At 32.8% G+C, this 23,827-nt stretch overlaps 1 protein-coding gene across 1 annotated transcript in view; it reads right to left on the bottom strand.

Moving 5' to 3' along the window:
* LOC143240704 (uncharacterized) overlaps nucleotides 1-23,827 on the bottom strand; it is a 98,114-nt gene that overhangs the window by 10,885 nt on the left and 63,402 nt on the right. The window contains exons 7-9 of the mRNA XM_076483602.1: nucleotides 20,210-20,310; nucleotides 17,666-17,770; nucleotides 1,353-1,395 (exon numbers count right to left, since the gene is read on the bottom strand). Coding sequence (XP_076339717.1) covers nucleotides 1,353-1,395; nucleotides 17,666-17,770; nucleotides 20,210-20,310 — 249 coding nt within the window. The remainder of the gene's footprint in view (nucleotides 1-1,352; nucleotides 1,396-17,665; nucleotides 17,771-20,209; nucleotides 20,311-23,827) is intronic.

Raw genomic sequence — 23,827 nt, 5'->3', positions numbered from 1 at the left:
AGATTGTCAATGATTAATCACACGGTTATTTTAACATGATATTCTAACTAGATTGTCAATGATTAATCACACGGCTATTTTAACAGGATATTCTACACTAGATTGTCAGTAATTAATCACACGGTTATTTTAACATGATATTCTACACTAGATTGTCAGTAATTAATCACACGGCTATTTTAACAGGATATTCTACACTAGATTGTCAATAATTAATCACACGGCTATTTAACAGGATATTCTAACTAGATTGTCAATGATTAATCACACGGCTATTTTAACAGGATATTCTACACTAGATTGTCAGTAATTAATCACACGGTTATTTTAACATGATATTCTACACTAGATTGTCAGTAGTTAATCACACGGCTATTTTAACATGATATTCTAACTAGATTGTCAGTAATTAATCACACAGTTATATTAACAGGATATTCTACACTAGATTGTCAATGATTAATCACACGGTTATCTTAACATGGTATTTTACACTAGATTGTCAATAATTAATCACACGGCTATTTTAACAGGATATTCTACACTAGATTGTCAGTAATTAATCACACGGTTATTTTAACAGGATATTCTACACTAGATTGTCAGTAGTTAATCACACGGCTATTTTAACATGATATTCTAACTAGATTGTCAGTAATTAATCACACAGTTATATTAACAGGATATTCTACACTAGATTGTCAATGATTAATCACACGGTTATCTTAACATGGTATTTTACACTAGATTGTCAATAATTAATCACACGGCTATTTTAACAGGATATTCTACACTAGATTGTCAGTAATTAATCACACGGTTATTTTAACAGGATATTCTACACTAGATTGTCAATAATTAATCACACGGCTATTTTAACAGGATATTCTACACTAGATTGTCAATAATTAATCACACGGCTATTTTAACAGGATATTCTACACTAGATTGTTAATAATTAATCACACTATCATTCACATTCGAAGACGTGATGTAATAATAGTAATAAAAATGTAGATTTACCTTATGTTATTACTGAGTGGTTCTTAACACGATTGAAATGTTCCACAGTTACTTTTCAGGGTATACTGTGTAAGTAGCTCAGAGATTTGGCTCTGAGTGAAACCAAAAGTCAAACACAATTAAACTTGAAATAATTTAAATTTTAACTTAAAATTTGCCGTCACTCGGGACGGACACTGTTGTTCTTTAACTTCAACGTTAGAATGTGGTGATAGAAGAAACAGACAACCCCAAGAATCCAAGGTTATATTATTTTAACCATTAGCCACATTATTCACAGAAAAGTTAAAAATAGAAACTTTAAAACTGATATTTTAATTAAAATTTACCTTTCAGCTGTTTTACCACGTTCTTAGTTGAATCTAACCAGTGCTGAAAAAACAAAACAAAACAAAACATGAAAAGCCTTATCAATAGAGAAACACCTCTTTTTTGCTACAAGTGAAACTGAAGGGTACAGGGTAATTACTGTAGATCTCTAATGTGCATGTTTTGGCAGCCTACCAACCACATGCTTCAATTGTCACATGGAAATTACATACTGAAAATTCAAAGAACACGTGGAAAAATTATGGGAATAGAAACAGCTGCCAGTTTTCTACATGAACTAAAACAATAGAATATAGAAAAAATGTATTGTTAATTTATGTTATTAAAATAAATTTATAAACATTTTTTGAAATCTGGAATAATTTACAGCAAAATATAGGTATATTGACGATTTAATTAGTGTTATTAGTCCGGTATTAAGTAATTATAATGGTAATGTTTATCCTAAATGATTTCGCATTTTAAAAGTTTCGACCTTTTTTTTCAAACAATAATGTTCCAATAAACGACACGTGCTGAGTTCACAGTTTCTTAGGTATGAAAGAATTAGTAGAAATGTACATTTCTTATTATCTAATAAGATAATATATTAATTAATATTAATACATTAGTACATATAATCATTTGTACTGGGTTTGAAGAGAAAACTTTAATTACATATTTTAAAATAGCTTGTAATATATAAAGCATTTATATAGATTAGGAAATAGTGAGTTATACACAATTATAACATATACAATGAAAGTTATTCCTGAAAGTTATTGTACGGAAAATACGCGGAATGATTTGTTTGGTTATTTCATATCATGTGTAGCCAGACTTGTATCACCTGCTGTTATGTGGTTGGTTCTCTTTAGAAACACTGAAGATCCACATAGTAACATGGAGCTACAGTAATAATTTAGAATGGGCTTAATGCAGCAATAGCTTTACATTGTGGTAGTCATGTCCAAACATCATATTGTAAACTGTAATAGCTTAACATTTTGGTAGTTATGTCCAAACATCATATTGTAAACTGTAATAGCTTAACATTTTGGTAGTTATGTCCAAACATCATATTGTAAACTGTAATAGCTTAACATTTTGGTAGTCATGTCCAAACATCATATTGTAAACTGTAATAGCTTAACATTTTGGTAGTCATGTCCAAACATCATATTGTAAACTGTAATAGCTTTACATTTTGGTAGTCATGTCCAAACATCATATTGTAAACTGTAATAGCTTAACATTTTGGTAGTTATGTCCAAACATCATATTGTAAACTGTAATAGCTTAACATTTTGGTAGTCATGTCCAAACATCATATTGTAAACTGTAATAGCTTAACATTTTGGTAGTCATGTCCAAACATCATACTGTAAACTGTAATAGCTTTACATTTTGGTAGTTATGTCCAAACATCATATTGTAAACTGTAATAGCTTAACATTTTGGTAGTCATGTCCAAACATCATATTGTAAACTGTAATAGCTTAACATTTTGGTAGTCATGTCCAAACATCATATTGTAAACTGTAATAGCTTAACATTTTGGTAGTCATGTCCAAACATCATATTGTAAACTGTAATAGCTTAATATTTTGGTAGTAATGTCCAAACATCATATTGTAAACTGTAATAGCTTAACATTTTGGTAGTCATGTCCAAACATCATATTGTAAACTGTAATAGCTTAACATTTTGGTAGTCATGTCCAAACATCATATTGTAAACTGTAATAGCTTAACATTTTGGTAGTCATGTCCAAACATCATATTGTAAACTGTAATAGCTTTACATTTTGGTGAGTATGTCCAAACATCATATTGTAAACTGTAATAGCTTAACATTTTGGTAGTCATGTCCAAACATCATTTTGTAAACTGTAATAGCTTAACATTTTGGTAGTAATGTCCAAACATCATATTGTAAACTGTAATAGCTTAACATTTTGGTAGTTATGTCCAAACATCATATTGTAAACTGTAATAGCTTAACATTTTGGTAGTCATGTCCAAACATCATATTGTAAACTGTAATAGCTTAACATTTTGGTAGTCATGTCCAAACATCATACTGTAAACTGTAATAGCTTTACATTTTGGTAGTTATGTCCAAACATCATATTGTAAACTGTAATAGCTTAACATTTTGGTAGTCATGTCCAAACATCATATTGTAAACTGTAATAGCTTAATATTTTGGTAGTAATGTCCAAACATCATATTGTAAACTGTAATAGCTTAACATTTTGGTAGTCATGTCCAAACATCATATTGTAAACTGTAATAGCTTAACATTTTGGTAGTCATGTCCAAACATCATATTGTAAACTGCAATAGCTTTACATTTTGGTAGTTATGTCCAAACATCATATTGTAAACTGTAATAGCTTAACATTTTGGTAGTCATGTCCAAACATCATATTGTAAACTGTAATAGCTTTACATTTTGGTGAGTATGTCCAAACATCATATTGTAAACTGTAATAGCTTAACATTTTGGTAGTAATGTCCAAACATCATATTGTAAACTGTAATAGCTTAACAATTTGGTAGTCATGTCCAAACATCATATTGTAAACTGTAATAGCTTAACATTTTGGTAGTCATGCCCAAACTTCATATTGTAAACTGTAATAGCTTAACATTTTGGTAGTCATGCCCAAACATCATATTGTAAACTGTAATAGCTTAATATTTTGGTAGTCATGTCCAAACATCATATTGTAAACTGTAATAGCTTAACATTTTGGTAGTCATGTCCAAACATCATATTGTAAACTGTAATAGCTTTACATTTTGGTAGTTATGTCCAAACATCATATTGTAAACTGTACTAGCTTAACATTTTGGTAGTCATGTCCAAACATCATATTGTAAACTGTAATAGCTTAACATTTTGGTAGTTATGTCCAAACATCATATTGTAAACTGTAATAGCTTAACATTTTGGTAGTCATGTCCAAACATCATATTGTAAACTGTAATAGCTTAACATTTTGGTAGTCATGTCCAAACATCATATTGTAAACTGTAATAGCTTTACATTTTGGTAGTTATGTCCAAACATCATATTGTAAACTGTAATAGCTTAACATTTTGGTAGTCATGTCCAAACATCATATTGTAAACTGTAATAGCTTAACAATTTGGTAGTCATGTCCAAACATCATATTGTAAACTGTAATAGCTTAACATTTTGGTAGTCATGCCCAAACTTCATATTGTAAACTGTAATAGCTTAACATTTTGGTAGTCATGCCCAAACATCATATTGTAAACTGTAATAGCTTAATATTTTGGTAGTCATGTCCAAACATCATATTGTAAACTGTAATAGCTTAACATTTTGGTAGTCATGTCCAAACATCATATTGTAAACTGTAATAGCTTTACATTTTGGTAGTTATGTCCAAACATCATATTGTAAACTGTACTAGCTTAACATTTTGGTAGTTATGTCCAAACATCATATTGTAAACTGTAATAGCTTAACATTTTGGTAGTTATGTCCAAACATCATATTGTAAACTGTAATAGCTTAACATTTTGGTAGTCATGTCCAAACATCATATTGTAAACTGTAATAGCTTAACATTTTGGTAGTCATGTCCAAACATCATATTGTAAACTGTAATAGCTTTACATTTTGGTAGTTATGTCCAAACATCATATTGTAAACTGTAATAGCTTAACATTTTGGTAGTCATGTCCAAACATCATATTGTAAACTGTAATAGCTTAACATTTTGGTAGTCATGTCCAAACATCATATTGTAAACTGTAATAGCTTAACATTTTGGTAGTTATATCCAAACATCATATTGTAAACTGTAATAGCTTAACATTTTGGTAGTCATGTCCAAACATCATATTGTAAACTGTAATAGCTTAACATTTTGGTAGTCATGTCCAAACATCATACTGTAAACTGTAATAGCTTTACATTTTGGTAGTTATGTCCAAACATCATATTGTAAACTGTAATAGCTTAACATTTTGGTAGTCATGTCCAAACATCATATTGTAAACTGTAATAGCTTAATATTTTGGTAGTAATGTCCAAAACATCATATTGTAAACTGTAATAGCTTAACATTTTGGTAGTCATGTCCAAACATCATATTGTAAACTGTAATAGCTTAACATTTTGGTAGTCATGTCCAAACATCATATTGTAAACTGTAATAGCTTTACATTTTGGTAGTTATGTCCAAACATCATATTGTAAACTGTAATAGCTTAACATTTTGGTAGTCATGTCCAAACATCATATTGTAAACTGTAATAGCTTTACATTTTGGTGAGTATGTCCAAACATCATATTGTAAACTGTAATAGCTTAACATTTTGGTAGTCATGTCCAAACATCATTTTGTAAACTGTAATAGCTTAACATTTTGGTAGTAATGTCCAAACATCATATTGTAAACTGTAATAGCTTAACATTTTGGTAGTTATGTCCAAACATCATATTGTAAACTGTAATAGCTTAACATTTTGGTAGTCATGTCCAAACATCATATTGTAAACTGTAATAGCTTAACATTTTGGTAGTCATGTCCAAACATCATACTGTAAACTGTAATAGCTTTACATTTTGGTAGTTATGTCCAAACATCATATTGTAAACTGTAATAGCTTAACATTTTGGTAGTCATGTCCAAACATCATATTGTAAACTGTAATAGCTTAATATTTTGGTAGTAATGTCCAAACATCATATTGTAAACTGTAATAGCTTAACATTTTGGTAGTCATGTCCAAACATCATATTGTAAACTGTAATAGCTTAACATTTTGGTAGTCATGTCCAAACATCATATTGTAAACTGCAATAGCTTTACATTTTGGTAGTTATGTCCAAACATCATATTGTAAACTGTAATAGCTTAACATTTTGGTAGTCATGTCCAAACATCATATTGTAAACTGTAATAGCTTTACATTTTGGTAGTCATGTCCAAACATCATTTTGTAAACTGTAATAGCTTAACATTTTGGTAGTAATGTCCAAACATCATATTGTAAACTGTAATAGCTTAACAATTTGGTAGTCATGTCCAAACATCATATTGTAAACTGTAATAGCTTAACATTTTGGTAGTCATGCCCAAACTTCATATTGTAAACTGTAATAGCTTAACATTTTGGTAGTCATGCCCAAACATCATATTGTAAACTGTAATAGCTTAATATTTTGGTAGTCATGTCCAAACATCATATTGTAAACTGTAATAGCTTAACATTTTGGTAGTCATGTCCAAACATCATATTGTAAACTGTAATAGCTTTACATTTTGGTAGTCATGTCCAAACATCATATTGTAAACTGTAATAGCTTAACATTTTGGTAGTTATGTCCAAACATCATATTGTAAACTGTAATAGCTTAACATTTTGGTAGTCATGTCCAAACATCATATTGTAAACTGTAATAGCTTAACATTTTGGTAGTCATGTCCAAACATCATATTGTAAACTGTAATAGCTTTTACATTTTGGTAGTTATGTCCAAACATCATATTGTAAACTGTAATAGCTTAACATTTTGGTAGTCATGTCCAAACATCATATTGTAAACTGTAATAGCTTAACATTTTGGTAGTCATGTCCAAACATCATATTGTAAACTGTAATAGCTTAACATTTTGGTAGTTATATCCAAACATCATATTGTAAACTGTAATAGCTTAACATTTTGGTAGTCATGTCCAAACATCATATTGTAAACTGTAATAGCTTAACATTTTGGTAGTCATGTCCAAACATCATACTGTAAACTGTAATAGCTTTACATTTTGTAGTTATGTCCAAACATCATATTGTAAACTGTAATAGCTTAACATTTTGGTAGTCATGTCCAAACATCATATTGTAAACTGTAATAGCTTAATATTTTGGTAGTAATGTCCAAACATCATATTGTAAACTGTAATAGCTTAACATTTTGGTAGTCATGTCCAAACATCATATTGTAAACTGTAATAGCTTAACATTTTGGTAGTCATGTCCAAACATCATATTGTAAACTGTAATAGCTTTACATTTTGGTAGTTATGTCCAAACATCATATTGTAAACTGTAATAGCTTAACATTTTGGTAGTCATGTCCAAACATCATATTGTAAACTGTAATAGCTTTACATTTTGGTGAGTATGTCCAAACATCATATTGTAAACTGTAATAGCTTAACATTTTGGTAGTCATGTCCAAACATCATTTTGTAAACTGTAATAGCTTAACATTTTGGTAGTTATGTCCAAACATCATATTGTAAACTGTAATAGCTTAACATTTTGGTAGTCATGTCCAAACATCATATTGTAAACTGTAATAGCTTAACATTTTGGTAGTAATGTCCAAACATCATATTGTAAACTGTAATAGCTTAACATTTTGGTAGTTATGTCCAAACATCATATTGTAAACTGTAATAGCTTAACATTTTGGTAGTCATGTCCAAACATCATATTGTAAACTGTAATAGCTTAACATTTTGGTAGTCATGTCCAAACATCATATTGTAAACTGTAATAGCTTAACATTTTGGTAGTCATGTCCAAACATCATATTGTAAACTGTAATAGCTTTACATTTTGGTAGTTATGTCCAAACATCATATTGTAAACTGTAATAGCTTAACATTTTGGTAGTCATGTCCAAACATCATATTGTAAACTGTAATAGCTTTACATTTTGGTAGTCATGTCCAAACATCATATTGTAAACTGGAATAGCTTTACATTTTGGTAGTCATGCCCAAACATCATATTGTAAACTGCAATGCTAACTTTAGTGACAGTTTTGTAGTCTCACACATTTATGTCACCCATAATTATTTTTTTTTTGTGAGCGATCATCTTCCCACCCACCTCTAGCTGTGAAAGGTAAAAATGTGTGACGTTGTGGGCTACAGCACCCAAATCTCTTCCATTTTTTTTTCTAAGCACGTGAGGCAAGTTAAACCGAGGTTAAACTGGATAAACGGTGTATCTTTGTGTCTTATTTACACTGGTAACTAAAAACCAGGGCAATTACTTAATGACCCACTTTATGATTTGCGCCCTGGTGTTGGATGTTTGTCTATATACATATAGTAAAGAAACGACCTTATTTGTAATGATATCTTTAAAAAACTGCTTGTCCTGGAGTCATACTGACAATTGTAAGATTTATTCAGGAAAGACTAGATACGTGACAGGATGTTAAAGAACATCACGTAACGTGTTCAAAATAGTATGCCTTAGTACACTTATTTGACTCTATTGGGCTTAATCATAAAAAAATATTCACCTGAAGAAATGTAGAACAAATTTTATTACGTAGAGTATGGAACTATCACGAATCACGTGATCCACCCAAATCTCCAGTGCGCGTAATGTTAGAATTTAAGGTATCTGTGTATATATATAATTAACTCTGGAATTTATCAACAGCTAATGAAACCACTTTGAACTTCACACAACATCAGCTATTGTCATCTCTCTTAGTATTAGTCGAGCTTCACACGCATGCGCGTTTGTTTGACAAATGATTGTTCCTAAAACAGGCGCACTGCTTCCAGTTTGTTCAAATACATCGAACAAACGAAGAAGAAAGGCCTAGTAGTGAACAAAGTTAAGCCGATCTCACTCCAGGTTTATTGTTTTACAATTTTCGCAAAACGATAGACTGAGGTGAAAGCAACATACGGGCTACTTAGTCTTAACTGTAGTACGTATTTGTTTCTGGACAACGCTTCTGTGAGAAAGTTTAATATAAGAATTTATTGCTTTTCTATAACACGGAATTTCGGTTACATTGTTCCTGAACCAGTTTTGACAAAGTCTCGAGTTTGTTAACTTGATGAAACAAGCCAAACACTGGAACACAAATGTTTTAATACTTAGTATAACACATCTCAATTAACTTGGAACCAATCGTCACTGGTTAATGAATCGTACGCAAGTATCTGCGTTTCCGAAGAGAAATTACGTAAATTCACGAGAGCTTAGCTTCTAGTACATCTTCCAGTTCTGCACAAGCGCAAATTGACATGTAAGAACAAAAGTGAAATAATTACCAAACGTTAAAGAGTTTTTAAAAAGGAGGTACAACGACAAGCCACTCGTAGCTTTATAATAAATCTGTTTTGTTTTTTTTGCGAACAAAGACATTATAACACGCATGCAAAATGAGTTGTTGGTTTTTCAGAGCTGTTACCTTGAACTTAAATACATTTGTTTACAGAGTTTATCTCCGCCGGAAACGGTTGTAATCATCGTGAGAAAGTCGGGAACAAGTCGGGAACAAATTAATATTAAGCGATAAAAGGTTGAGCACGAGATATATATATATATATATATGTTTAAGACACTAGTTTAGTTAAACCTTCAAAAGTTTATACGAACTTATTCCCACGATGTGAGCTCAGGAAACCTCTGGCTCAGTGCTCTCTGAGCATGCGCAACTAACACTTAAAGACAAGCATGTAAGACCACACCGACATTTCTTGTCTAAAAGTATGTTGAACTTTCTGAAAGTCTGTCTAACCTTGCCTTGGGTAACCGTGAATCCTAAGGTATCTGATTCGCGTCTCGTTGATTTCAAAACGAGCTCCGAATTTTGCAGCCGTAGATACGCTACAAAAGTGATGGTCAACTCCATCTATTTGATAAGACAATAGTAACCCAATATTTGGCGAATGACTTGATTTACAGAAACTTAATTACTAGATTCTAGGGTTAAAGACAAGTGCCTTGTATTTATCGATTTATTTGATACACGTTTTGCTAAGACACTCACCAAACTTTCTTTGACTGCTGACCTAGCCACCTGAGGAAGAAGAACAACGTTACTATTATAAGTTGACCATTGACCTACATGGAGGACCACGTTAGCTTTATAATTTGACTGTTGAACCACCGGGGGGGGGGACAATGCTAGCGTTGGGGCAATGGAGATTATTCACAAAACCTGAAGTTATTTTCTGCTATTTAGAAGTGAAATCAGTTTACCCTTTGTACAAGGAATTACTTAACAGTATATACGACTACATGAACTGTTTATGTAAACATACAACAACTGTTTAAATCCAGTAATACTGGGAAAGTCTCAAAAGACAACATGCGAGTCAGTACTCTATCCTGTTATTTTAAAATACAGAAAACCGGAATGAAAACGGAAGAAAGAGTAACGAAAATCAAAAGACTTAATAAGTCATTACTCTGTCGCCATGAAATCACAACGTCAGGACTAAATTCAGGGCGAGATTAGTAGAGTTCAATTAAGCTAGGAATGACAAAAAAGATTTATAAGGCTGAACTCAATAACATCGAATAACATCATTAATGGAAAACAAAAATAGTTGGAGAAATAATGTAAGAAAAGCCTTGTTTATACACGTTGTGTGTTGTTTCTTTGAAACTGTTATTACAGAAGTAGTTGTTTCATAATGAAAGCTTTCAGTCATCACCCATTATATATTTTTGTTTCAGTGGCCACTGAAAGTTATAATAAATTACATCCCATTACTTTTTACAGTAATGATAAATTACATCCCATTACTTTTTGCAGTAATAATAAATTACATCTCATTACTTTTTACAGTAATCATAAATTACATTCCATTACTTTTTGCAGTAATGATAAATTACACCCCATTACTTTTTGCAGTAAGGATAAGTTACACCCCATTACTTTTTGCAGTAATCATAAATTACATCCCATTACTTTTTGCAGTAATAATAAATTACATCTCATTACTTTTTACAGTAATGATAAATTAGATCCCATTACTTTCTGCAGTAATAATAAATTCCATTCCATTACTTTTTGCAGTAATGATAAATTACACCCCATTACCTTTTGCAGTAATGATAAATTACATCCCATTACTTTTTACAGTAACGATAAATTACATCTTATTAACTTTTCCAGTAATAATAAATTACATCCCATTACTTTTTGCAGTAATGATAAATTACATCCCATTGCTTTTTACAGTAATGATAAATTACATCTCATTACTTTTTACAGTCATGATAAATTACATCTCACTACTTTTTAGAATTTAATCTAAATGTTCACGAATTGTCTGTGTCATACGTGAGTGATTTGGCAACTGAAATGAAACATATTAGCAAGTGAATGACCGCACTGAAGAGCTACTAATGTTATGTTATCAATATTCACAGAAATCATAGAAGGTTCCATTCGTTTTTCTACATAACACCAGATGTAGCTTTAATGAAATCAAAACTTTTACTTTAATTGTTTAAAGTTGCAGACAACCATACATAATCCTCTGTGCAGATGGCAAAAACACACAAATAACAAGTGATAGTCACGTCAAATCTACCCTGGCGGAATACACTTGAACAGTTTCACCTTGACACACTTTGTTTACAACAATGTTTTCTTCATAATTTTCAGTTCTTGACACACACCAAGTTGAAATAAGTTGTCCGAAACGTGAGTGCCAGGTTAATAACGTAATTACAGGCTGTGTCATGAATACTGATTCAGTATCGTGTCAAGTTTACGGTTGTAATTTAAGTTAATTAGGGTTAAGGTTTAAAAAATACAAAACAGCCTTCATATGAAGACATGATGTATAACAACAAGTAATGTTCGATTTTCTCAAAAAGTGGTAATTTTCCAAAAAAGGAAGCTTCATAATGTTATACGAGTTTCTGTATATTTTAACGAGTTATATCTGTTCAAGCAGTGAAACGCTAAAAGACGTCAAACAATTTGCTACGGTGTTAAACAATGCATAAAAATGATATTATTGATAGAAAGAATATTGTTAATTAAATTCAATTTCTATAAGAAAGATATTGTTAAGTTAAATTTATACAACAAAGATATTGTTAAGTTCAATTTCTACAACAGAGATATTGTTAATTATGTTCAATTTCTATAAGAAAGATATTGTTAAGTTCAATTTCTACAACAGAGATATTGTTAATTAAATTCAATTTCTATAAGAAAGATATTGTTAAGTTCAATTTCTACAACAAAGATATTGTTAAATAAGTTCAATTTCTATAACAAACATATTGTTAAATAGATTCAATTTCTACAACGTAATCTTCGGAGAAAATTTAATTCGCCTTGATTTCGCTTCAAAGGCAGATGGAGCCACCAATGCATCCAGATGGAAACTTATTAACTTTGTCGTAATTGTGTTTTAATTTTGCATATGACACAGTGTAAAGAAACTAACCATATGTTCTTGTTTAAACAAAAACGTGACATTTTGAGAAGGAACGTAGAAAGCAAGAACGTATGACTTCCTTAGACAACAACTCTGTTTGTTACACAGAGTTTGAGATTGGAAACTCTAAACTGGATGTACATGCTTGTTGTTGAAATGTTCACATTACACAGGGACTGAAGCTCTCCCATTTTGGGTTCAGGGAAGTTTAGTATCATTAATACAAATCAAGTAGAAAATGGTTCAAACCCATCAAAATGCAATCACCAACACTATATACTCATCCAGTTTAAATTTCGCAAAACAAGTCAACTTTAATGACGCAAGGTTTCTTATATTTTTGTCATACTATAACACCTAGAAGGGGAAATTCATCTTGGAGACATGATACCGATGGACTGTCAGATCAGATAATAGATTTTAACACGCACCTCGCTAGCGTGCGAACGGTCATTTTATGGAATACAGTTCAAATAGATGATATATCATTTCTGTCAATCAGGAAGTTTCGAAACTTGATAAAAACAGAAGAAAAGATTCGTGTCAAAACTCTTTTGGATTTATTACTTGCCGAACCACTCGTTGAAGACTCATGAGAAACAATGTGTTCTGTCGTTTGTATGTTTTATAATTACGAAATGAAAGTTTGACACGTGCAGAATAATAAAGTAACTATCCGCGTGATAAATGTAACACGAGAAGATCTCATGAAGATACGTCTATGATATTACTAAAACAAAGTATATGACAGACACTTGCTATCAAGTTTAGGTCTATAACACAACACTGATGAAGTGTTATCCATCAGCTGGAATTAGTGTGACAATACGAGAAGTAAGACTTGCAATAACTTGAACTGTAATATTATTTTTACTGCTTAGTAATAATATCAGTAACAAGACTATATAAATGTATTTCAATTGTATTTTGTTTCTTATATGCCATTGGCGATTAGGTCTTCGGTCACTGTCAACGGACATCAGGTAAACCAGAATTGTAGCGAATAAACAAGTTGAGATAAAGTTGAATATAATTACGATATATTATTATAAAACCTATTAGTAGCTTACTACAAAGTGTTAAGAACTTGTAGAGTTATAAGATATTAATAGCTTCCATCTCACTGTAAACTGTTATACCAAATTACAGGTTATTGTAAAGTGATAAGAGATATTAATTTAATGTGGTTATATACAATATTACCAGCTTACTGTGAATTAGCGTTATAAGATATTACCAGCTTACTGTGAAGTAGTGTTATAAGATATTACCAGCTTACTGTGAAGTAGTGTTATAAGATATTACCAGCTTACTTTGAAGTAGTGTTATACGATGTTACCAGCTTACTGTAAAGCTGTGTTATACGAAGTATCGCAGAACGACTGGTATCAGTACTAACACTGTTATTGATAGGGAGAGAACAACGTTTCTCGTCATTAAGAGTGTTCTACTATATTACCAGCTTACTTTGAAGTAGTTTTGTACGATGTTACCATCTTACTGTCAAGTAGTGTTATACGATGTTACCAGCTTACTGTGAAGTAGTGTTATAAGTTATTACCAGTTTACTGTGAAGTAGTGTTATGAGATATTACCAGTTTACTGTGAAGTAGTGTTATAAGATATTACCAGTTTACTGTGAAGTAGTGTTATAAGATATTACCAGTTTATGTGAAGTAGTGTTATAAGATATTACCAGTTTACTGTGAATTAGTGTTATAAGATATTACAAGTTTACTGTGAAGTAGTGTTATAAGATATTACCAGTTTACTGTGAAGTAGTGTTATGAGATATTACCAGTTTACTGTACAGTAGTGTTATAAGATATTACCAGTTTACTGTGAAGTAGTGTTATAAGATATTACCAGTTTACAGTGAAGTAGTGTTATAAGATATTACTAGTTTACTGTGAAGTAGTGTTATAAGATATTACCAGTTTACTGTGAAGTAGTGTTATAAGATATTCCCAGTTTACTGTGAGGTAGTGTTATAAGATATTACCAGTTTACTGTGAAGTAGTGTTATAAGATATTACCAGTTTACTGTGAAGTAGTGTTATGAGATATTACCAGTTTACTGTGAAGTAGTGTTATAAGTTATTACCAGTTTACTGTAAAGTAGTGTTAAAAGATATTACCAGTTTACTGTGAAGTAATGTTATAAGATATTATCAGTTTACTGTAAAGTAGTGTTATAAGATATTACCAGTTTACTGTGAAGTAGTGTTATAAGGTATTACCAGTTTACTGTGAAGTAGTGTTATAAGATACTATCAGTTTACTGTGAAGTAGTGTTATAAGATATTACCAGTTTACAGTGAAGTAGTGTTATAAGATATTACCAGTTTACTGTGAAGTAGTGTTATAAGATATTACCAGTTTACTGTGAAGTAGTGTGATAAGATATTACCAGTTTACAGTGAAGTAGTGTTATAAGATATTACCAGTTTACTGTAAAGTAGTGTTATAAGATATTACCAGTTTACTGTGAAGTAGTGTTATAAGATATTACCAGTTTACTGTGGAATAGTGTTATAAGATATTACCAGTTTTCTGTGAAGTAGTGTTATAAGATATTACCAGTTTACTGTAAAGTAGTGTTATAAGATATTACCAGCTTACTGTGAAGTAGTGTTATAAGATATTACCAGTTTACTGTGAAGTAGTGTTATAAGATACTACCAGTTTACTGTGAAGTAGTGTTATAAGATATTACCAGTTTACTGTGAAGTAGTGTTATGAGATATTACCAGTTTACTGTAAAGTAGTGTTATAAGATATTACAAGTTTACTGTGAAGTAGTGTTATAAGATATTATTAGCTTACTGTGAAGTAGTGTTATGAGATATTACCAGTTTACTGTGAAGTAGTGTTATAAGATATTACCAGTTTACTGTGGAGTAGTGTTATAAGATATTACCAGTTTACTGTGAAGTAGTGTTATAAGATATTACCAGTTTACAGTGAAGTAGTGTTATAAGATATTACCAGTTTACTGTAAAGTAGTGTTATAAGATATTACCAGTTTACTGTGAAGTAGTGTTATAAGATATTACCAGTTTACTGTGGAGTAGTGTTATAAGATATTACCAGTTTACTGTGAATTAGTGTTATAAGATATTACCAGTTTACTGTGAAGTAGTGTTATAAGATATTACCAGTTTACTGTGGAGTAGTGTTATAAGATATTACCAGTTTACTGTGAAGTAGTGTGATAAGATATTACCAGTTTACAGTGAAGTAGTGTTATAAGATATTACCAGTTTACTGTAAAGTAGTGTTATAAGATATTACCAGTTTACTGTGAAGTAGTGTTATAAGATATTACCAGTTTACTGTGGAGTAGTGTTATAAGATATTACCAGTTTACTGTGAAGTAGTGTTATAAGATATTACCAGTTTACTGTGAAGTAGTGTTATAAGATATTACCAGTTTACTGTAAAGTAGTGTTATAAGATATTATCAGTTTACTGTAAAGTAGTGTTATAAGATATTACCAGCTTACTGTGAAGTAGTGTTATGAGATATTACCAGTTTACTGTGAAGTAGTGTTATAAGATATTACCAGTTTACTGTAAAGTAGTGTTATAAGATATTACCAGTTTACTGTAAAGTAGTGTTATAAGATATTACCAGTTTACTGTGAAGTAGTGTTATAAGATATTACCAGTTTACTGTGAAGTAGTGTTATGAGATATTACCAGTTTACTGTAAAGTAGTGTTATAAGATATTACAAGTTTACTGTGAAGTAGTGTTATAAGATATTACCAGCTTACTGTGAAGTAGTGTTATAAGATATTACCAGTTTACTGTGAAGTAGTGTTATGAGATATTACCAGTTTACTGTGAAGTAGTGTTATAAGATATTACCAGTTTACTGTGAAGTAGTGTTATAAGATATTACCAGTTTACTGTGAAGTAGTGTAAAAAGATATTACCAGTTTACTGTGATGTAGTGTTATAAGATACTACCAGTTTACTGTCAAGTAGTGTTATAAAATATTACCAGTTTACAGTGAAGTAGTGTTATAAGATATTACCAGTTTACTGTAAAGTAGTGTTATAAGATATTACCAGTTTACTGTGAAGTAGTGTTATAAGATATTACCAGTTTACTGTGGAATAGTGTTATGAGATATTACCAGTTTACTGTGGAGTAGTGTTATAAGATATTACAAGTTTACTGTAAAGTAGTGTTATAAGATATTACCAGTTTACTGCGAAGTAGTGTTATAAGATATTACCAGTTTACTGCGAAGTAGTGTTATAAGATATTACCAGTTTACTGTGAAGTAGTGTTATAAGATATTACCAGTTTACTGTAAAGTAGTGTTATAAGATATTACCAGTTTACTGTGAAGTAGTGTTATAAGATATTACCAGTTTACTGTGAAATAGTGTTATGAGATATTACCAGTTTACTGTGAAGTAGTGTTATAAGATATTACCAGCTTACTGTGAAGTAGTGTTATAAGATATTACCAGTTTACTGTGAAGTAGTGTTATGAGATACTACCAGTTTACTGTGAAGTAGTGTTATAAGATATTACCAGTTTACTGTGAAGTAGTGTTATGAGATATTACCAGTTTACTGTAAAGTAGTGTTATAAGATATTACAAGTTTACTGTGAAGTAGTGTTATAAGATATTACCAGCTTACTGTGAAGTAGTGTTATGAGATATTACCAGTTTACTGTGAAGTAGTGTTATAAGATATTACCAGTTTACTGTGAAGTAGTGTTATAAGATATTACCAGTTTACTGTGAAGTAGTGTTATAAGATATTACCAGTTTACTGTGAAGTAGTGTTATAAGATATTACCAGCTTACTTTGTGTCACCGAGATTTACTAGTATTTTTACTAGTATTTTTTGCTTCAACAGGACCTACTGTTTGACCTGAACAATCGATCGACAGGACCTACTGTTTGACCTGAACAATCGATCGACAGGACCTACTGTTTGACCTGAACAATCAATCGACAGGACCTACTGTTTGACCTGAATGATCGTTCAACAGGACCTACTGTTTGACCTGAAGAATCGGTCGACAGGACCTACTGTTTAACCTGAATGATCGTTCAACAGGATCTACTGTTTGACCTGAACAGTGGACCTACTGTTTGACCAGAAGAGTCGACGAAACGAAGTCCAAAGTAGGCACTTTCTAACAAATTCAGGTGTTTGATTACCACGTCCAACAGGTCCTGTCCCCTGCTTGTCTCCTGTCAAGAAGAAAATAAATAATTATCGAAATAAAAAATGTTTTAGTTTAACATCTTAAAGCTATTATTAATTACAGAAATTTGCCAAATTTGAAACGTTTCTATTACCGTATATAGGCTTATACCTCGAGAGAAATCATTTATTTGTTTGTTAAAAAGAAAATTACCCGTATGTATGATTAAAATAGACCAAGCAAGTCTCACCAATAAAACAAACGTTGCATGAATAGTTTGGGAGGGTAGAAACAAAAGTTTGGATAAAAGAAATATCACTAGTCCTCAGGTTGTGTACAAATATACATATGTGATCGTAAGTTTTTCTATTTAATTACAAGTTTCTCTTTCCGGTCCCTCGCTGGAAGAGCAGCAAGTCTATGGATTTACAACGATAAAATCAGGGGTTCGATTACCCTCGGTGGACTCAGTAGATAGATCGATGTGGCTTTGCTATAAGAAGACACACACCCACACTGTCTTTCCGTCACTCCATTCACTTATTAGATTTATATTTCTGGGCAAAACACAAAATCAACTACGCAGGACACAGATCTTTCCGAATATCTATAACCAACGCTTTTTGTGTCTATCCGCGTTAGCAAGTAACACTACACATAAATAATAATAAACTATAACCGCACACATCATAAACAATGATAAACTGTAACCGTACACATTATAAATAAATAACAATAATAAGCTGTAACCTTACACATCATAAATAAATAATAATAAATTGTTGCTATACACATAATAAATAAAGAATAACAATAATAAAGTGTTGCCATACAATTATAATAAATACAAAATAATAATAAATTGTTGGCAGATTCATGTTTTGCATGTACAATATCTGGATACTTAAATAAACGGCTACAAAGTTTTGTGTGTATAAAATCTTGACTCTTGAGTGTAAAACATTAAACAGTCTTTGGGTAAAAATTCAGAACAGGATGTTTATAATTTGAAATGTTATGTTTCACATGGGTTAGCTTGTTGTCTTATTACTTTTACTGCATGTGTATGCACGAGACTTCAATGTTAAATTCACGTAGTAACGAAAATAATCTGTTCCTGCTAGATGATTATATAAAGTTATTATTACTACCTATTATTAACCTGGATAATAAAAATAGTGGGTAAATTTTATGAATGTCCTCTGGAAACAAAAGTGTATAGATTTATCATGTTAGGAATCACAAGCACGTAATAAAAACTATTATTATACCATAACAGTTCTCTAATTCTGCTCACCAATACATCTCCATTTTTCAGAGAAAGTACGTGACCTTCAAATTGTTTAAATCTTAACACCTGAGGTGGTGACAGAGAATAGCAGGTCTTTCATAGAACGTGTATCTACAAGATATCGTGTAGAGAGGACACGGGGAGGACCAGACACGCAGTGACAGAGAACAGGGTGTTTATGAGATAACGTGTAGAGAGGACACGGGGAGGACCAGACACGCAGTGACAGAGAACAGGGTGTTTATGAGATAACGTGTAGAGAGGACACGGGGAGGACCAGACACGCAGTGACAGAGAACAGGGTGTTTATAAGATAACGTGTAGTGAGGACACGGAGAGGACCAGACACGCAGTGACAGAGAACAGGGTGTTTATAAGATAACGTGTAGAGAGGACACGGGGAGGACCAGACACGCAGTGACAGAGAACAGAGTGTTTATAAGATAACGTGTAGAGAGGACACGGGGAGGACCAGACACGCAGTGACAGAGAACAGAGTGTTTATAAGATAACGTGTAGAGAGGACACGGGGAGGACCAGACACGCAGTGACAGAGAACAGGGTGTTTATAAGATAACGTGTAGAGAGGACACAGGGAGGACCAGACACGCAGTGACAGAGAACAAGGTGTTTATAAGATAACGTGTAGAGGGACACAGGGAGGACCAGCCACGCAGTGACAGAGAACAGGGTGTTTATGAGATAACGTGTAGAGAGGACACGGGGAGGACCAGACACGCAGTGACAGAGAACAGAGTGTTTATAAGATAACGTGTAGTGAGGACACGGAGAGGATCAGACACGCAGTGACAGAGAACAGGGTGTTTATGAGATAACGTGAAGAGAGGACACGAGGAGGACCAGACACGCAGTGACAGAGAACAGGGTGTTTATAGAACCAGATGGAATTAAGAATGGTCTTTCTGACAACATAAAAGATAAACACACTTTCTTCCATACCAGGAACTATTATATAAGGCTGGTCTGATTTCACATACTACATGGGGTCAACTTTTGACCACACTTTGTTCTCATTCGTTTCCAAGAGAGCATCGAAAGTAAGTCGGTCAAAATGTCATCGAAACTATACAGTAGGTTACCTAGGCTTTGACTACCACAAGTATGGAAAACAAATTTTTAGGGTGTGGGCTCTTAAGCCTACCCCTGAGCCACTTGTGTGTGGGGGGGGATTACTGGCTCAAAATGCGTAATACCAAAAGCATTATTACAAGTAAGTCTGTTGTAGCTGGATGTCAAGGCATAGATAGTCTTCTTCCCAAAAGACAGGAGAGGATCTGGAGAAGCATCACTTGTGTTGGAGCAAGAAGTTCACCTCATATGCACACTGCTGGACAAAATCTTAAGGTCAATGAAGATAAAGAAAAAATATGCATTTTGCGTTGTTAGACTCAACCACTTATTTTAGTAGAGCTTTGAAAGATAGAAATAAGAAAAGGGAAAATAAAAATAAAAAACTTATTTAGCAGTTAATAGGGAAAATGTGAACACTATGAAATTAGCCTAAATACTAGCTGGTCAAAAGTTTAAGACCATACCGAAACGAAGCGTTAATTGGTGAACACGTATCGAAATTTAGTCATTTGTGTTTAAGAATTAACGTTGTCAACATTTCCTACTGACATCTCCTGTGTTACATTTGGTAAAAACATGGTAAAGGCTAAAAAGTTGACAGAGTTTGAAAATGGCAGAATTGTCGAGCTGCAAAAGCAAGGTCTCTGTCAACGTGTCATCACTTGTGAGATTGGGCGTAGTAAAACTACTGTTGAAAATTTCTTAAAAGACCCTGAGGGTTACGAAACGAGAATTTCAAGTGGTCGGCCCAAGAAAATTTCGCCGGCGTTTAGTAGGAGGATTCGACGGGTTGTCCGGCAAGACACCAGCCTAACCTTATAATCTAAACAGTTGAAGCTATAAGCTTAAGATCTAAAAAAAATAAGACAGAAAACAAAGATGATCTGATGGAAAATTGATCTATAATTCCTTAACCTAAGCTCTCTGTAGCAAGTAGCAATCGTGTGGACTTATAGCACTAAAATTGTGATTAAATATAGGCGACGTGCAGAGCGCAGATAGCCCGTTGTGTAACTTTGTGTCTAGGAACACAGGCATAGTGCAGAGCGCATCGTGTAGCTTTGTGCCTAGGAACAAACGAGCCTTCATCTAAAATAACTTGAACATAAAAGTAACAGAAAATTCACACATACTTAACTGAAGAATTACTGGCGTTTCTCTAAGTTACACAGTTGATGTTAGATCTTGTAACTTGATCTTAAAAACCGTTGCTACATTATTTCTTCTTTGCTAGAAACACCTTGAGGGCAAACAAAGCTGTCGAAGGATAACAAGAGACACACTGTAATGAGTCGCCAATTATTTCTGTCAAAGAATCAGAACTGGGAAACTTGAAATCGCCATCTAATTCAAATGTTCATTTTAGTATTGCCAAACTCCATTGATATACATATTACTAGGAAAATTACATTATATATATATATATATATGTTAAATTAAATCAGACTGTGCGTAGATGACTGATGTATTCGAATCAAACTGCGTAACAGTTGATCAATGTATTCGAATCAGGCTGTGTCACAGTTGATCAGTGTATTCGAGTTAGGCTGCGTTATAGCTGACCAAGTGTTTCAAGTCATGCTTGGACTGATTCTAACTAAAACACGCGAACGATATTGTAAAAACTGCCATGCAACCAGAGATAAACAGACCATTTATCTCAGATGTAAACATGTAATCCTGTTCACTGTGGATAATGAAATCACGTGATGAGGTCGAGTTACTCGAGTTCGAACAACATGACTGTATTATTTGTGTAATATAATGAAAGGTTGATAGAAAGTGATTTAACAGATGCTTCATTTAGAGCATGGATTAATTCCTAACTGTTACTGTGAAACGAACAACAATTAGATCGGTTTCAGTTCTCTTCGTAAAATTGCCTTTAGCACTATAGTATGAATTGTACCAGCCGTAGAGAATCAAATCCTCTCAAAACCACGAGTATGGAATCTTTTGTTTAGTATTTAGAATTATCACCCAAAGTTCTCGGTGGGTTAGCTGACCTTTGTCCATCGCGTTTTGTAAATTCTTAGACTGATCGACCGAAAAGGACTCCAACAAGCTAACTACGTTATTCACAACACGACTCCAACAAGCTAACTACGTTATTCACAATAGGACTTCAACTTGTGAAGTTCGGTGCTCACAATCCAGACAGGCTACCCCACTAAGCTATGCCAGGTATTTCCAGGGGAACGGGCTTGAATATGTCAGTTATGACTTTATTTATGAGAGGATAATCAGAAGACGCTATCACATTAACAGGATAAGACAGTGGAAAGCCAGAAAACGGCAAATCTCAAATGCTCTCATAATTTTATCAAAAGACAAGAGGCGACAGTGAATATGAAACACTATTCTCTCAAAGTGTGATTAGAATGAAACACAAGAGCATGGAAGATTTTAGGGTTTATTGCCTTACCTTTTAAATAAATAAAATATTATTATAAGGTAATATCTAATACATTTGAACATTGAAATATTGTTGTATTAATAATTAGTATTATCCGGAACATTAGCACAAAAAATATACGTCGTTATGTAGTACACGTGAACATTTAAATATTGTTAGATTGTTAAGTTCTATTACCCGAGGGCCTGGCATGGCCTAGCGCGTTAAGGCGTGCGCTTCGTAATCTGAGAGTCGCGGGTTCGCGCCCGAGTCGCGCTAAACATGCTCGCCCTCCCAGCCGTGGGGGCGTTATAATGTGACGGTCAATCCCACTTTTCGTTGGTAAAAGAGTAGCCCAAGAGTTGGCGGTGGGTGGTGATGACTAGCTGCCTTCCCTCTAGTCTTACACTGCTAAATTAGGGACGGCTAGCACAGATAGCCCTCGAGTAGCTTTGTGCGAAATTCCAAAAAACAAACAAACAAACAAACAATCTATTACCCGAAATATTGCCACAAAAATAAACATCGTTACGTAGTACACGTGAACATTTAAACATTGTTGGATTGTTAAGTTCTATTACCCGAAATATTGTCACAAAAATAAACATCGTTATCTTAGTGTTCATGATTTTTTAGCATTGTTGGATTGGCGGCCATTGTGACCAGATGTCAGAATATTATGGAATTTTTATGTGCTGAACGTGAATTAAGTCGAACTTATTTTTATGCGGAACAAAATCGCATATCCACCGCCGGTACAACGGTAAGTCTACGGATTTACAACGCTAAAAACAGGGGTTCGATTCCCCTCGTTGGACTTAGCAGATAGCCCAATATGGCTTTGCTATAAGAAAATATAGAGATACAAAATCGTATTACATGTGTTTCCAACGGTTTTGTCAACCGTATGTTATTCCTTATAATTCTACAAGTATTATATATCCACTTGAGTAGCTTAGGGAAGCCCTTTCAGCCATGGGGGCATTATAATGTGACGGTCAATCCCACTATTGGTTGGTAAAAGAGTACTTCACGAGTTGGCGGTGGCGGTGATTAACTGCCTTCCCTCTAGTCTTATACTGCTAAATTAAGGACGGCTAGTGCAGATAGCCCTCGAGTAGCTTCGCGCGAAATTGCAAAGAAACCAATCTTAGACAAAATGGTAAAATTGGGTTTGGGTTAGAGTTTAAGAATAAAGTGATATTTTAAGGTTAAAATCAGAAATGAAAAACAACACTGGTTCACTAACCTTTGACCTATTGAGAAAAGTTGGCTTTTTATTTCCGCAGCTTTGTTTATATTTTGAGAGAAAGAAAATAGTGAGA

The sequence above is a fragment of the Tachypleus tridentatus genome, chromosome 2 (assembly GCF_004210375.1).
Source record: "Tachypleus tridentatus isolate NWPU-2018 chromosome 2, ASM421037v1, whole genome shotgun sequence".
Classification (NCBI taxonomy): Eukaryota; Metazoa; Arthropoda; class Merostomata; order Xiphosura; family Limulidae; genus Tachypleus; species Tachypleus tridentatus.
The sequence above is the reverse complement of the archived record's forward strand: the minus strand, read 5'-3'. Positions and strand labels throughout refer to the sequence as shown.